Source organism: Apaloderma vittatum, unplaced genomic scaffold (assembly GCF_000703405.1).
Source record: "Apaloderma vittatum isolate BGI_N311 unplaced genomic scaffold, ASM70340v1 scaffold14, whole genome shotgun sequence".
Lineage (NCBI taxonomy): Eukaryota > Metazoa > Chordata > Aves > Trogoniformes > Trogonidae > Apaloderma > Apaloderma vittatum.
In genome coordinates, this window is record NW_009711934.1 from 1 (window position 1) to 15671 (window position 15671).

The 15671-nt window shown below is 36.2% G+C and overlaps 1 protein-coding gene across 1 annotated transcript in view; it reads left to right on the forward strand.

Annotated features, from left to right (window-relative positions):
• Positions 1-332: 332 nt before the first annotated feature.
• Positions 333-15671, forward strand: part of RTTN (rotatin) — a gene marked incomplete at its 5' end in the record, with an annotated part of 78598 nt that continues 63259 nt past the window's right edge. Inside the window, 9 exons of the mRNA XM_009867785.1 lie at positions 333-520; positions 1029-1227; positions 1908-1994; positions 2915-2993; positions 4773-4884; positions 5416-5566; positions 6497-6662; positions 9036-9217; positions 12727-12842. Coding sequence (XP_009866087.1) covers positions 333-520; positions 1029-1227; positions 1908-1994; positions 2915-2993; positions 4773-4884; positions 5416-5566; positions 6497-6662; positions 9036-9217; positions 12727-12842 — 1280 coding nt within the window. The remainder of the gene's footprint in view (positions 521-1028; positions 1228-1907; positions 1995-2914; positions 2994-4772; positions 4885-5415; positions 5567-6496; positions 6663-9035; positions 9218-12726; positions 12843-15671) is intronic.

The window sequence follows — 15671 nt, forward strand, 5'->3', positions numbered from 1 at the left end:
TTTTGTCCGATTTGTGATGTGAGGCAGCCTTCCGTACCGACAGTATGTTCTGGTAGAGTTTCCCAGAGTTTATTTTCGTGTTTGGCGTTTGGCATCGGATTATATAAGTGTATTATTTTATAACGTTTCACCACTGCACACCGTGCAGACACTCTTGAGTAACGAACTGCTGGTGAGTGCAGTCAGGCTGCCTTCCTGGTAAGCGTAGTGCTGGCAGCTTACAAGTCAGCTCATTTCACAGAACTTTGACAGCCCAAATCCATTTGTCCAAGTAAGAAATAAGTTATGTCATCATTTTATGGGGTTTTTTAAATCTCTTTCCTTTTGGGCAGGTCACGAGCTGGCAGAGATAAGAGAGCGATCACTGAAGACTATTCTGTTTAAATTAGATCATAACTTGACTTCGTATGCCGACCTGGTCCATGAAAAAGTGCTTTTCCTTAATCTTTTGGAATGGTTCAATTTTCCAGTCGTACCAATGAAAGAGGAAGTGCTAAATTTTGTGAACAATTTGATCAAGGTATGACATACTAACGTTTTTTAGTGTTTAAACTATATGCCTTTAGAATGCTGAACCAAATAAAACTGCATATTATTTAGTTTTGTAGCTCTGTGTTATGAGATAAAATGATTATTTTCTGGGTTTCTATTGTAGTTTCTCTGCTTCTTCAGCTTCTCATTTAGTGTTTAATTTCTAATTTGGGATGTGATTTGCAGCTAAGCATTTGCACTGTTCCGGGAAAGTGAATATTTGAACAATGGTACAACTTAGTAAATTGATAAAATGTTGCAGAAATTTCCCATGCCTCAGATTCTTTCTTTTGTTGTAATCACTATAAAGAGCAGCTATGCAGAGGAGAAAAAAATCACATGCTTTATACTGATGGTTGACCTAAACAAATAAAGACAAAATATTAGTTAACTTTTGATTACAATTACTTCCTTTCCTCACCATGTCCGGTTCCCCTCCCCCAAGACACCTTTAGACTCTTCATTCTAACTTTGTCTCTTTTTTTGTCCCAACGCAGCATCCACCTGCTGCCCAGAAAATGATTGGAATTGGTGCAGTGGAATTCTTCTCTCAGCTTCGTCCCAATGTGGATCCAAACTTGCAGGCCATAATTGATGGAATTGTGGATGGGCTGTTCTTCCTTCCTTCTGGTCTTCCTTCTAGTTCCTTATCAGTATGTTATCAAACTCAGTCTCAGCCTTCAGTAGATCAGCCAGGTAAATTAAATATTTTGAAGTGCGATTTATTTAAAATCAAACTAAGTGAAAAGTTTCTAGGCTATGAGAAGCTGATGTTTTGGGGCATGGTAGGCAAACTACTCCTGAGATCAGTGAAGTGTCTGGCAGATTCTGCCAGAGAAAGTATGATCTTAGCTGAAGCAGGTAGTGCCATTCCTGAAATGGAATTCTCCACACAGGAACAATCTTGTTGTTTGTAATCACACTCCTGTGCGTTTCTTCAGTGTGTGCTCCCTGTTTGCTCTAATGGAAAAAGGGACATGACACAGGATTAACTTCCAAAGATAGCTTTATGGCAGGAAGCGTAGGAACTTTGAACGAGTCTGTAATTCAGCCAGTATGCTGAATTATGAGGAGAAAATGACGTACGGTGGAGTCCTTACTTCATCCTCCTGGCTCTTGTGAAGAAGGCTACTGCCGTTATATGGCGTGGTGTAGTAGTGGCCACACCTCTGTCACTCATACTGTTCAGTCTCCGAGATTAAGGTAATTTTCCTGTGGTTTCTTCAGCCTATCTAGTGCTGTCTTAATAGGTTAAAACTAAAGGGCAGTTCAGGAAGAGCATGAAGATAAATTGAGTTTTGCTTTTTTGGTTGTTTTTTTTTTTTTAGTGTACATTTTATAAAATTTCCCTTTATTTGTTTTAGTTCTGCCTCAAGAAGAATTATTCACTGGATATTTTTGTCAAGGTAGAAGTCATCAGCCACAGTTAGAAATACCTCCCAAAAGAACAGTTGGTATGTGTAGTTATAAAATAAGAATATGTTAATTACAAAAAGTTGTAATTTGAATCGAATTCTGTTATAAATATTGTTGTTGGATATTCTTTTTCCTGTTGTTATTCTGTGAAATCTAGTGTGATAGAAACTACAGTTATAATGCTTATAAAAATTACATTCATCTTAATAGGTATTTCTCTTTTCTAGTAAATAGTGTAAATCTCTGGAACATGTAAAGTATATTGGAATATGCTGTAATTAAAAAAAAATACTTAAATTGCTAATCCTTTTCAAAATATCTCTGTTCCAAAATCAAAAGTGGCTGTTTAAGTACCTTTTCCTTTCAATAAAACTTAGTCTGAAGTAGCTTTCTCCTTTTCAAAAAAGTAGAATAGGTGCTTCAGAAATCTTTACCTTGTATCTAAAGAAAACTAGTGTAATGCTTTTATTTCTTGTCGGTAAAACGACATGAAATGTTTCACTGACAAACACAGACCAATTTTGTAAGTCTTTGCCTTTACCAATATGCTAGAGGCAGTTCACAGGAGAGCTGTGAGCTAATGTATGATAAGGTGCTAAGAACTCGATTTTAAATTATGTCTTTGAAGTTACTGTGTGTAAATCACTAGGTTTCTTTTTTAGCAGTGTACCAGCTGGCTTTAGAATCGTACTGTAATTGTTACAAAAAATAGTTAAAAATAGTATTAAAGTTACATAAGTTAAAAAGCTATTATGTGTCATAGTTGAGTAACAACTATAATTTCTGTTGCTTTAAGAGTAAAAGCATGAGGTCAGTTTTCCGTTTTTAGAGATCTTGTTAATATTGTTTAGGAGCAGAACAAAATTATAATTTGATTGAAAGCATGGTGCAGGAAATTGAGTACTTTTCCACTAATACTGTGTTTTCTGTGAAATATGCTACAAAATATCCGTTCTCTTTTTTGCAGTGAAATGCTTGAAATTTTCAACATTTCCTTGGCTAACTCTGACTTCAACAGATAAACATATTCTTTCATCAAATGAAAGGTACAGTAATAGAAATTGTACCATTTTTCTTGGCTAAGAGTGATTCTAAATTTCTGTCCTTCTGTATCATTAGACTGTTTCTGTAAATAACCTAATAAGTTAATTTTTGATAAGTGAATGTAAAAGCTGTGCTGAAGTTGAGGAGCAGGTAAACAGTGAGTTGTAGTAGGACGAGTTTTCTGTTCATGTCGCTCTTCATTCTTTGTGTGCAGTTTGGAGCACGCTTTTTTGTTCATGACACTTCAGTCTGTCTTCTAGATTTCTCAGCTGGATCAAAGATTTCATTTAGTTAACTTTAGAACAAGCTACAATAAAATCATTATTTACTTTACTCCCATGGCCACTTGGCAGAGAAATCCATACTTTCAGTAGTAGCTTAACTAGGTTTAGGCCAGTAAGTTTAGGTACAATACCTTATCCAGGCATGGAATCATTCAGCTCGTCTTTCTGCAATGATTTTCCTTTTTTTATTTTTAATTTTTTTTTAACTTTAATTTCATCGAATCAGCATTTAAGAAAGTATATCATAGAATCGTAGAATGGCCTAGGCTGGAAGAGACCTTAGAGATCATCTAGTCCAACCTCCCTGTCAGGGGCAAGGATGCCACCTATCAACTAGATCAGGCAACAGCTGGGGCCGAACGGGGATTGAACCCACGACCTTGGTGTTATCAGCACCACACTCTAACCGACGGAGCTAACTGGCCCCCTAATTTAGAAGAACAATGTTTGAAGTGGCCCTAGGAAAGGTGCTATAGTTGGGATTCCTTATGAGGACCCATTGCTGCAAGATTTCTGGCATAGCCAATAACGCAGTATTACGAACTAGACTATTTAAGAAGTCTATCTTAACTGTAGGTTTTCTTGGTTTTGTGTGAGTTTTTTTTGTTTTTCCATTTTGAAAAATTTCTGAAGTTGGAAAAGCTCTTTAATATTTAATTTCCTTTACGTCTGAGTCAAGAAAAAGAACATGTCCTTAAAACTGTCAGATTCACAAGTACGTGCATCGATATTTACACAGAGTAACCCTACGCAGCTTCTGGCTCAGGAAATTGGCACACTAGAGGTAGAGTAAAGGAAGGCTGACTGCAAAGCCTTTCAGCTGCCTTGCCTCCATATTAAAAATTAAGAAAATTGCTCTGGGGTTGGCTCGGACTTAAAAGAGTTAGAAGAGACACTGTCACTGACAGTGAAGACAGTTATAAGACACACTGACACTGTTGACTTTTATAGTGTTTTATGAAACTTAAAAACGTAACAAAGGAAGGTGAAGGAGGATACTCAAAAGGTTCTTGTTATTTACTAATATACATGTCAGCTACAATTTCTCCCTTTATGTAACTTCGCACATATGTAGTTCAAGTGCTTTTGAGTTATGCATGAACCCTAGTAATGAGAGAAAATTTCTTACTGGTAAGAGTTAGAGTACTTGCTATATGCCCCTGAGATAATCACTCGTTTCACAGGGAATTTCCAGTCTTTCTTACTTTAATTTCAAATTTAGAATCAATAAAGGCTTGTTTTTTTTTCTGGGAAGTTAATTTTACATGTGGTTTTATAACAGCCAGAATTGAGTTTTTTTCTCATTGTATACAGAATTAGCAAAGCTAAGAAATAATTCAAGTTTAAAAATGGTATGACAATAGAATTACAGCTTTTTTAAGTTTAGATTTCTCAGTGGTGTGGTTTTAACTTGTTTGTAAAGACTTGTTCAAGCTAATGATTACTGTTTTTGTTTGTTTTTTTTAATACGTACATAAATATGAATGGTATTTTTAGTTCTTTGAGTAGCAACAACCAAAGTTTAATTTGGACTACATGTGAGCTTCTTCAAGATGTGATTATGCAAGATTTTCCTAAGATCTTCCTTCAAAGGCCAAAGATTGTACAGGCAAGTTTTTACATAAAGTTTAAGGGTTTTATTGTGCTATAAGTTGCACCGAGTAAGTATTGATGTAGATGATACAATTTGTTTCTGAATAAAATAGCTAAATAAAAGTTCCCTCATGTATCCTGTAGGTGCATAGAAAGAGGACATTAGCTATATATGGTGTTTAGGAAGTTATTTGATTGTTACAGAGTGTATTGCTAATCAGTAATGAAGTGTGGTCTGAACTAATACTTTGTTTCGTCTCGATAAGATAAAAATGTGTTGCTGAGATATGCAAACCCTCTAATGGGCTCTTGTAATGAAAGTAGTGGCTTTATTGGAAATATAATGTTGAACTCAGCTTTTCCCTTAGGGCTGATAGTCTTGCATTCAGTAATAAAGCAGTAGTTAAGCCTATATATTCTTTGCTGTGATTTTTAAACCTTTAGAAACATTTATGAATAATTTGTAGTGGAAGACTCTTGCTGTCCTTGTTGCTCATGAAGGTGGAATAATATTCACCTACCAGTGTTGCTGCATTTGTATTTGCAGAGCCTTTTGTCTCTGCTAAACCTGGCTTTTGGAGGCGATGGAAGACATCGGTTGGCTTTGCAGGCTGTGTCGTGCCTGCAACAGTTGTGCGTCTTATTGAGAAGCAGACTTAACTTTCACAGAGATCCAAGCTTTTCTTCCACAGAGCAAGGTAGGTATTTTTAAATACTTGAAACACTGTTGTGTTTTTACTGCAGGTAAGATTGTCTAAAATGGTTTAAAGAAAAAAAAAGCCAGCCCACAACTTTATAGCAAATGTAATCTTGTGAAACTGTTTTGCTAAATGGTGGTGTTCAATACTATTCATGTTAGTAAATATTTTTGGAGTACTTGCGTAGTTTTAAAACACTTAGTCATTTTTACGATTTTCCTTCATTCTCCATTCATCAGCTTTTCCCAGTACTCAACTGTTTCTGTATAAGCAGGAGAGGGATTTTTAGCTAAAACTAAACGAAATCTGTAAAGTAGAAGTGGGCAGTTTCAGAAAAGTTTTCAAGCTATTGGTGCTTATCACTTTAGTTATTAATTTAGTCAGCTATGTTAATTTTCGTGTTTTGCTTTGATGGCTGAAAGTAGTTTAATCGTTCTTTCAGATTTTACAGTCATTAGAGCTATTTTACAATGTTCTTAGTGCCTAAATGTTGTAGATAATGTAGATTAGTTATAATGATCTTCCTGTTTCCATTTTGTCAGCTGAATTTAATCAACTTTATTTCTGTAAATTGGTAGTCTGTTTCTCTTCATAAGATTGCCACTATATTTGGTGCCTTAATAAATGATATTGTCTGCATTTTTGCTAATGCAGTTATAACATCAATAAATCCAACAGCTTTAGTCAGACACTGTATTTTTCAAACTTAAGATTTAGTATTCAAATGGAATTTTCAGTGGTTTTGCCTTGAAAATGAGTGAATTTCCAAACTCGGCTACTTGCCGGTGATAGGTTGTCCTAGCTTGCCGGTATTTCCTTGGTGTTTTCCATATCCTACCTTAAGTACTTTTACCATTACTTCACTACATAGTATCTTTCAGAATAATGGTTTCCATTGATAGAAAAATATGTCATTTGTGTTACATAAAGGCACAGCTTCCCAAAATTCGTCTATGTCTTACTGTCAAGAAGCAAGAGGTGGTCCTCGTTCTCAGAATCCATCACCTGGCAGCAGTAGCCCTCGACCGTCAGTGATCGGACGGACAGTCCAGCGTCCTAGAGGAGATGGTCAAGATTGGGATGCGGCATCTTCCAGGTGAATGAAATAGTAAATAACTTAATCTTCAATTAACAAAAATAATAATACAGGTTTATATCACCGGCTCCTTGTCAGTATATGGAATGATCATAGAATCATAGAATGGCCTAGGCTGGAAGGGACCTCAGAGATCATTTTAATCCAGCCTCCCTGCTGCCAGGGATGCCACCTCTCGACTAGATCAGGCAGCACATGGGGACCGAATGGGAATTGAACCCGCGACCTTAGCGTTGTTAGCGGCACGCTCAACGGACTGAGCTAACCGGCCCCCTTATGATGTGAGAGTTTTATTAACCTCTGAAAATTCAAACCATTAAACAATTAGTTCTTTAAGGAGTGTTCAGAATATGTAGGATTAATTTTACCTGCATATGCTGCGCTGTATAAAGATTTTCATTAAAGTCTTTAAACTTTGTTGTTAAATCTGACAGGTTCCAGTTGTATGGCATCTCAAAATTTGAAATTTTGAATTGTCTGCAAACTCCCAAAATGTGGTGATATTATTTTGTGTGTAGCTTTGTTAACTATTGTTACAACAGGTTTAAAGCTGCTGTTCAAGAATCTATGTTTTTAAGTATGTGATAATTTAAAAGTTCTTGTAAATCCTCACTGTGTACTTGTTGGTCATTCTTTGTAATCTCTATGGTATATTGGTTTAGGGATTGAGCACCTCATAAGAATTCAAGTAGACTGATATAGATGAGAATAGCTCACATAGTTACCTGTAAATACTTCCTGAGAGTCATAATAACAAACAATTATTTTTATTCATCTTAAGTCTAATATATTCAATTTTTAGTATGTAACTAATGTGGCACAGTAAGTGAACTCCAGGCTTTATGCATTCTAGAACCTGACTGTTTTCCCAAGGTGAACAGCTGACAGTTGCATAGTAGCAAGCATATATTGTGCAAAAGAGTGATGGCCTGGCTGTCAGTGTAAGTAAGGAAATCTATATAAGAGTAAGCACCTGGTAAGGCAGTGATGAGACATCTACAAACGAGGGAGTGGCAATTTATTAAAGGATAAGGCTGTGCTGTGATGTGTGTGTGACTGTGCACTCCTGTCTTGCATCCTGCGTGCTACAGCAGGGCTGCTCACTGCTCATGAATCCCATTTCTTCCAAGGATTTGAGCTAGACCAGAGACAGCATAAAGAAAAACGTGATGTTGAATGTTGATATAGAGGAGCTGCTTTTAGTGAATCTCCCCTTTTTCAGCATAATTGTAATACAGAGTACTTGTTTATTGCCATTCTATATGTAACTCTTCTTTTTCCTTGTTCTTAAATCTTGAGACTCTTCAACCTATCTGTTTGTCTGTTTCAAATTCTGCCTGGAAACTTAACCTTTTCTCTTCTGAATTGTTTTTATGATTGATACCTCTCCTTCCTTACCCTCTGGTAAGTGCAATCAGAACGACTACGTATTGGTACACTTGTCTATTTTGCTTGTAGTCTTCTGTTGACCTCTTAAAATCAGTTGCTTTTAAATTCTTAATTGCTAGTCTTTAGGCATCTTTTACATTTAGTTAGACAAGATAATGAAACATAGTCATGCTACAATTCAGTTTCTTCAGCTTGTTTAATAATAAAAGAGCAACCAAACAAAAAACAATTATAGAAGTTGTACAGGTTTTTAAAGCAATTAAAGATTGCTAAGTGTCATTTAGGATAAGGAAAAATATTAAAAAGCATTTGTTCTGAGTTGTATTAGTTAATGCCAATAGAATTAGATTCTTTTTGAAAGCAGTTGGAAAGTAATAAAATATGAACTGTATATAAAGCTCATAATTTAAAATAAATATAATATAATATCTGTGCGTATACTTTGTAATATACACATGGTTTCATTTAAGGCTTTCTTGGGCTAGGGGATATTTTCCAATTTACAGTGGACTTAATTTTCTTTCTAACGATTCTTGTCGCTGGCCCTATAGGATGGTTTTAATGTAGTTCAGGCTAAACTTTGATTTAGTGCATGGTCTTGCTTCAAGCAACTGATAGACTTTGTTCATCAAAAACAATGTTTCAATCAACTGATTTTTCTCTTGCAGTATTATATTCATTGCACGTGTATTTCTTCCAGTACACATTTGTAAGTGCATCTGAAGATGACTACCAAACCAGTAGGCGCTCGTGGTGCTGCCAGTTCTGATATTTAAAAAGCTAAGCAAACAAAATCTCCCTCTTCTGGCAACACTGGTGGATAGCAGACAGAGATTGGGATGGAAGGAAGGATGTGATGTTTTTAACGCCTGTGCATAACATAATGTGATGTTGTTTTTAACGCCTGTGCATATATGGGCTTTCTCTTTGCAAGAGTTAATTATGTCTCTCTTCTTGTTTGTTTTGTTTGTTTGTTGTTTTAAGTGGAAACAGTACTCAAGCAAATGTAAACTCCAGAATCTCTCTGCATTCCCCGCTTGATGTGGGACATATTGACCTACCAGATATTGAAAGTGAGGACACTTTGGAATTACAAATGAAACAGCTTAGCCTTCCTCAGTTCTGTGTTTCCATCTTGGAAAATGCAGTACCTCTTCTAAGAACAGGTGAGAAAGTTTTGAATTAAGTATTTCACTTTGGCGTCCTTCCTGTCTTTAGTACAAATCTCTTTTAGAAGTTGGTGTTATTAGGTGAGTGCCTCAAATAAATAAGGTACGGTTGATTACTGATGTACTGTAGCTAGTTTTAACAGTTTTTTTTCTAGGCATTTTGATTGCTTTCCAGAATTGCTGCAGGAGTTTCAAGCTTCAAGTGCTTTTTTACTGATGGTGGAAAGTAGTGGTAGGAAGAAGTGGATGTGTGGTGGAAAAACGGTGTAGCTGGACATAATGTAATTCAAGAAGATGAAAAAATAACCACACTTAAAAAGGATTCTGATCTCTTTGAGCACAGAGTTCTCCTACTGTTCAGGAAATAACAAACAAAAATTCTAGGAAAGGGTTTGGTGTTATGAATGCAGTAACGAATTAGATTTGAAGAAACATTACATTTTGAAGAAAATTACATTTGACAAAGCATTAGTAATGATGGTGTAATTGCAACTGGTGATTTTTAATTTAACTCACAAATGTTCTAAACTGCAAAATCTTTTTGAAGGACAGTCTTCTTGCTTTTAGATTGTCTAAAATAGTCTTCAATTGTAAAACCATGTCATTCAAAACAGATATTGGTAAATGTGGTAAGATTTCCTGGTAAAGGAGCTGGAAATGTGTAGCTGTGAATAGAATACTAAAAGTTGTTTTTTCAATAGACCTGTCAACATTTCCATTGCTGGCTAGAGGCTTTAACTTATTAAAATTGTATGAAATATGTATGAGTATTCCATTTACTGTTTGTTTTCACGATTGTTTCTAACTTCTTAGGACTTTCTGTTCTGTCACAAAATACTAACTTACTTGTGTATTTCATAGTTACATCAGCAGTAATCTGTGTCCAGATGAAAATCATTCAATCCTCGCTTTTTTGGTAATAAACTAAACTGGAATAAAAGTTTTGTTTTCCCATTTCAGAATAGTGATATTTAAATATTAATTCTTCACAAGCACATTCGTGGCTTCTCACATCTTTTATTTATAAGTAAAATTGCAGAAAATACATTTTCTGTCTTTTCTGTATCTGGCACATGTCACTTGAAATCTGTAAAGTATAGTGAGTTTTCTCGTCTTTCAAAATTCTTATTTGCACCTTATCATACAGCTGAAATAGTTTCATTTTCAGATGAAGTTGACCTGTCTTTGTTTCTCTTGCCCCCATTTTTATGGACTTTTTATACTCTACTACATGATATTTCATCTCTCTTCCACTGTGCTGTAATGGGATGTAGATTGTAAGCAAACTAGTATTTTTATCCTGTTCCCATTGATCTGAAATCCTGTGACCTGAAGACACCCTGTGATACTGAGAGACAGTAAGACAGTTTCTTGTGTGGGTATATTTTCTGAGTTGTTTTCTTCGTTATAATTGACAGGTACTTTTACTAACATTATTATCACCCTATGCAGTGTATATGTTATTGAGTAGATTTTCTTTTTTTTTTTTTAATTGCTTAAATTACAAGGTAAAGGAAAACCTGTGAGCTTACTGTGAAATTATCTTGCTTGTATTTTACAATGCAATGTATATTTCAGTTAAATTCAAATTCTGTTCCTTGTGGAGATGTTAATTGGAACTTTTCATCCTTTGTGCTGACCTGTCTTGTGAATGAAGTTACATCAGAAGTCAGTAGTGGTATGGGCTGTGGGTTTTCTTGTTTTATTGGTTTTGAGATTTTTTTATGATTTTAAGCTGCCATACTTATCTGTAGTTCAATGTTAATACTGTGTGTCTTACAGCTAATTATTTAAATCTGAATGGCAAAAGATTTGTTTTACAGTAATTGATTAGATCTCTCTTACTGTGCATTTAGTAATAATGAGTGCTTAGTGAGTACGAACTGCCACAGGTGGTGGGAAATGTGTATTTCTCATGCTAATATACAATATAATACGATACTGATATATTCATATAAGAGTATAGTGGAATGAACTTGCAAGTCTGTAGATCATGATGGCTACAGCAAAGTGTTGTTGCAGATGTTATGCTTAGTTATTAACTTAAAAATATTTTTGAAACTATAACTTAAGTAACTCTGGTTTTAATTTAATACTTGTATTATAGTGACAAAATCTGTAACCTTTCAAATGTTTTAAGCACAGAAATTTGATTTAGTGATTGGAAAATATTTGTGAGGAGAGAAAAAGTGCTATTTGGAGTTTTCAGGCATATACTCTTCAAACTGGCAAATTGCCCAAAATAAATGGAAAACGATACTTCTCTGAGATAGGAAAAAAGCAAGCTTTCAAAAATGCCCTGTGCCATTCTCTGCCATATGCTCACTGAGAGCAGATCACTTAAGCTGCAAATTGTGTAAGCTGTGGTCATTGTCACTACACATAGTCTCCCACATACACACGTATTTTTTCCCTCAAGTATATCAACAAATGTGTATAATCTACAAAAGACAGAAAAAGTAAGAAATTAGTGTTCAATCACAATAAGCTTGCTTTTTCTTTTTAATACCTTTTGAAGGGTGCAATATTTTTACAGTAGTTTAAAACTGAATTGGAAATTCAACGGTATTTTGTGAAATCATCCATGGTTTTAAATAGAAACATACCATCAACAAGTGACTAAGCCAACGGTTGCACTAAATTGTGTATTTAGGGGAGACTATCTCCATATGGTTCCCTAGGATGCCAGACAGTTTTGGCATCCTGTGTTATATGAGGTTGAAAATACTTGGTCTGGCTCCAGATATCCTGCCTTGTTCTTTGTGAAACCTTTTAGCCTTTGGGTGCTACTCCTCTCTTGTCTCATGATTTGGGGATGTTGGGGAGGGGTTTATATTTATAGTAAGTGTAGGCTGTAAATGTTTCAGCTTGAGTTGGGTTTCTTCATGGCCTCGTGTTCAAGCATAAAACTGTACAAAGTATAAAAGTCACTAATAGACTGGATTAGCCTTGTTTGTAAGATATACTGAATCAGAAGGATCAATGAAAATTAATAAATATTAGCCTAAAAACAACGAAGGAAGATTGTTATGAAGAAAAGTACAAGTGGATAAAGTGAGTATTCATCTCCTTGCTTTTGAAAAGATCTATAATGAAATAGTATGGGAAGAATGCCACTCCTGCTCTATGAAGAATGCAGCTGAACAGGAGCAGGTAACAGGTGTGGAAGATCTGTAACCTAGCTGTCTGGTTGCAATCGGTAAGTGACTTTATTCCAAACTTCAGGGAAGTCCAGTCACTGGATTTATGGCTGTAATGAAGCTTATGTAGTACTATAGGATTTAAGGAAATGCAAGGTTTTTTCTACTGGTATGTGATTGCTTTTATCTTTTCTATTATGATTTTAGCTAGTTGTTGTCTTCTGTAATTCAGAGCTATTTGTGATTGAGGGCTGTTAGCGTTAGTTTAGTAGAAATGAATAGGAAAACTAAAATATCAGAATTTCAGATTTGGAATAATCTCTTTTTTAATTCTGTTTGAATTTATTCTCTCATTTGTATTTCTAGGCAGTAGGAGAGTGACAATGGAAGTTCTTGAATTGCTTGTTGAAGACATGTCCCTTATTGGTGATTCTATTTCTGAAAACGTTTGGGAAGAAGATAGCCTTTTTGCACTGGAATTGGTAAGATTCTTTAGGCTTTGATCATCTGTATTTAACAGTCTGCTTTTATAAGCCTCTGACATTTTCTGCAGTGATTCATATACGTATCTAATCTTCTGCTTAGCTGCCCTTTTGAAAATCTTAGTTTGTTACTAGCTGTATCACTGGCACATTATTTTGACATAAAGTAAGTTCTCTTACCAGATGATACTAGAAGTTTCACCTTGGGAAAACAAGTAATGAATTTTGTCTTGTAGTGAAAGGCAGTAGTTGAGAGTCGTTGAGCAGTTATTGAGAGAAATATGTGCAGGGAAGGGGATCTGAAGGAAACGTATTGACTACAAATGTTGGAGACCAGTTTGATGTAAATGACAACTTTCTTTACTCTCTTTAAAGTTAAGGTAATGACTATTTAGATCCAAGTTGTAAGGTACATGGTATCCATTTCCTCCAAGGGACCTACACATCCCTGTGCAGGTTTCAGCTTTCCTTAACTCTGTTGTTTAGCTGGGAAAGAAAGAAGGCAACTTTTTGGCCCAGGAGAGATTCAATGCATTAAGATGCTGTTGACCAAACAGTTTAAGTAGCTGGAAATACGTACCTGAGCACAGTTGACAGTTGTTATATACGTGAAATACCAAATTAGTGAATAATAATTAAAATAACAGTGGCCAGCTTGTTTTCTGAAGACAGCTGGATGCTGAAACACAAGTCAGCGTAGCTCATGCATGTAACAAACACTACAGCTGCAGACTGAAACTTATCTAAAACGTGTAGTGTTAAATGCATAGAATCATAGAATCATAGAACAATTCATGTTGGAAAAGACCCTTGGGATCATTGAGTCCAACCATTGACCCTACCCTACAAGTTCACCCCTAAACCAAATCGCCCAACACCACATCTAAGCGACACTTGAACACATCCAGGGATGGTGACTCAACCACCTCCCTAGGCAGTCTATTCCAGTGTCTGACCACTCTTTCCATGAAGAATTTCTTCCTAATGTCCAGCCTAAACTTGCCCTGTTGCAACTTGAAACCATTCATGAAAATACCACAGAGTATGAAACAATGATATTGCAATAATCATTAATTAAAATACTACTCTAGGCTTCCCTAGTCCCTATTTTACAAATGACAATATTTATTTTTTTATAGGGCCTAGCAGTGACTGAGGACTATATTTCTAATTTAGTGTACTGATCTGTCAAAATCTATTATAATTTATCAACACCAAGTCAGTACAGAAGACTCCTTGCGAAACATTTAATCTAAGAAACTTTATACAACAACTAGCCAAAATACTATATTATCTGAATCACTATGTTCCATTACATATTAATCTGTCAAACTGCAGTAGAAATTGTGAGCATCATCACATGTACATCATGCTGATTGTTGTTAGTAGAATATTGTTCATTTGCAGGCTACTAACAAGCAAAACTCTGTAAATAACGTGGATAATTGTATACAATTATACTGGGGGTTTTTTTTAAAGAGGAAAGAAGAAAAAGCTCTGATAAATGTTTAATCCATTGGTAGAACTTTGAGATTTATTAGTAAAATATGTTTCAAATATAAAAGTCACCTCCCATTGAAAGTTTTGAATCTGCGTCAGCTTCTGTGTGTGGAGCTGAACTGTGCAGTGCAATTCAATAAAGCTAATTCTGACAAAGCAATTGCAAGACAGGAGGTAAAACCAGCTCATCATCTTTCTTAGTGTTTGAATAAATGAAAATATATGAATGGACAATTTTAGGAGATGACCATTAAACTTACCATTATTTTGCTTAGTAATATCAAATGTCTTTTATCAGAAGTAGGCTGTGTTTTTAGAGTTGTTAGGCTTAAGTGCTTAGAAAATATGCTTCCTCTTTGTCTTTTGTATTAGCGCCAAGGAAAGGAGGTCATGTGTCTCATTTCTAGGAAACTTGAAAGCATTTATTGCAGAACTTTGTTGCTTTATGCTTCTTTTTGATCGATTTTTAACTCTGCACTAAAATATCTTTGTGAAAAATGGGTATTTTGGAAATCCTGTTCAAAAATACTTAAGTTTGTAATTGCATGTATTTTACTCAAGGTTTTATGCTTCCTTCCTCCCAAGTGAAGTGTTTTCAGTTTTGTCGCAGGAAAGCTGATGGAGCAGATCGTCTTGAGCTGTATTATGAGGCACATGCAGGACAACCGGGTGATCAGGCCCAGTCAGCACGGGTTCATGAAGGACAGGTCCTGTTTAACAAATCTGAGCTCCTGTTGGCAGGGTGACCTGCTCACTGGATGTTATCTACCTTGACTTTAGCAAGGCAATTGACGCAGTTTCCCACAGCACTCTCCTAGAGAAGCTGGCTGCCCATTGCCTGGATGGGCATGTACTTGCCTGGATTAGGAACTGGTTGGATGGCCGGGTCCAAAGAGCTGTGGTTAATGGAATTAAATCCAGCTGGCAGCTGGTCACAAATGGTGTCACCCAGGGCTCAGTGCTGGGACCACTCCTGTTTAATATCTTTATCAGTGACCTGGATGAGGGGATGAAGTGCACCCTTAGGAAGTTTGCATATGACACAAAACTGGGAGGAAGTGTCGATCTGCTGGAAGGCAGAGAGGCTCTTCAGAGAGATTGGGACAGGCTGGATCGCTGGGCCAAGGCCAATCACATGAGTTTCAATAAGGCCAAATGCTGGGTCCTGCACCTGGGCCACAACAGCCCCCAGCAGCACTACAGGCTTGGAGAGGAATGGCTGGAGAGCTGCCAGGCAGAGAAGGACCTGGAGGTGTTGATGGACAGCCAGCTGAACATGAGCCAGCAGTGTGCCCAGGTGGCCAAGAAGGCCAACGGCATCCTGGCCTG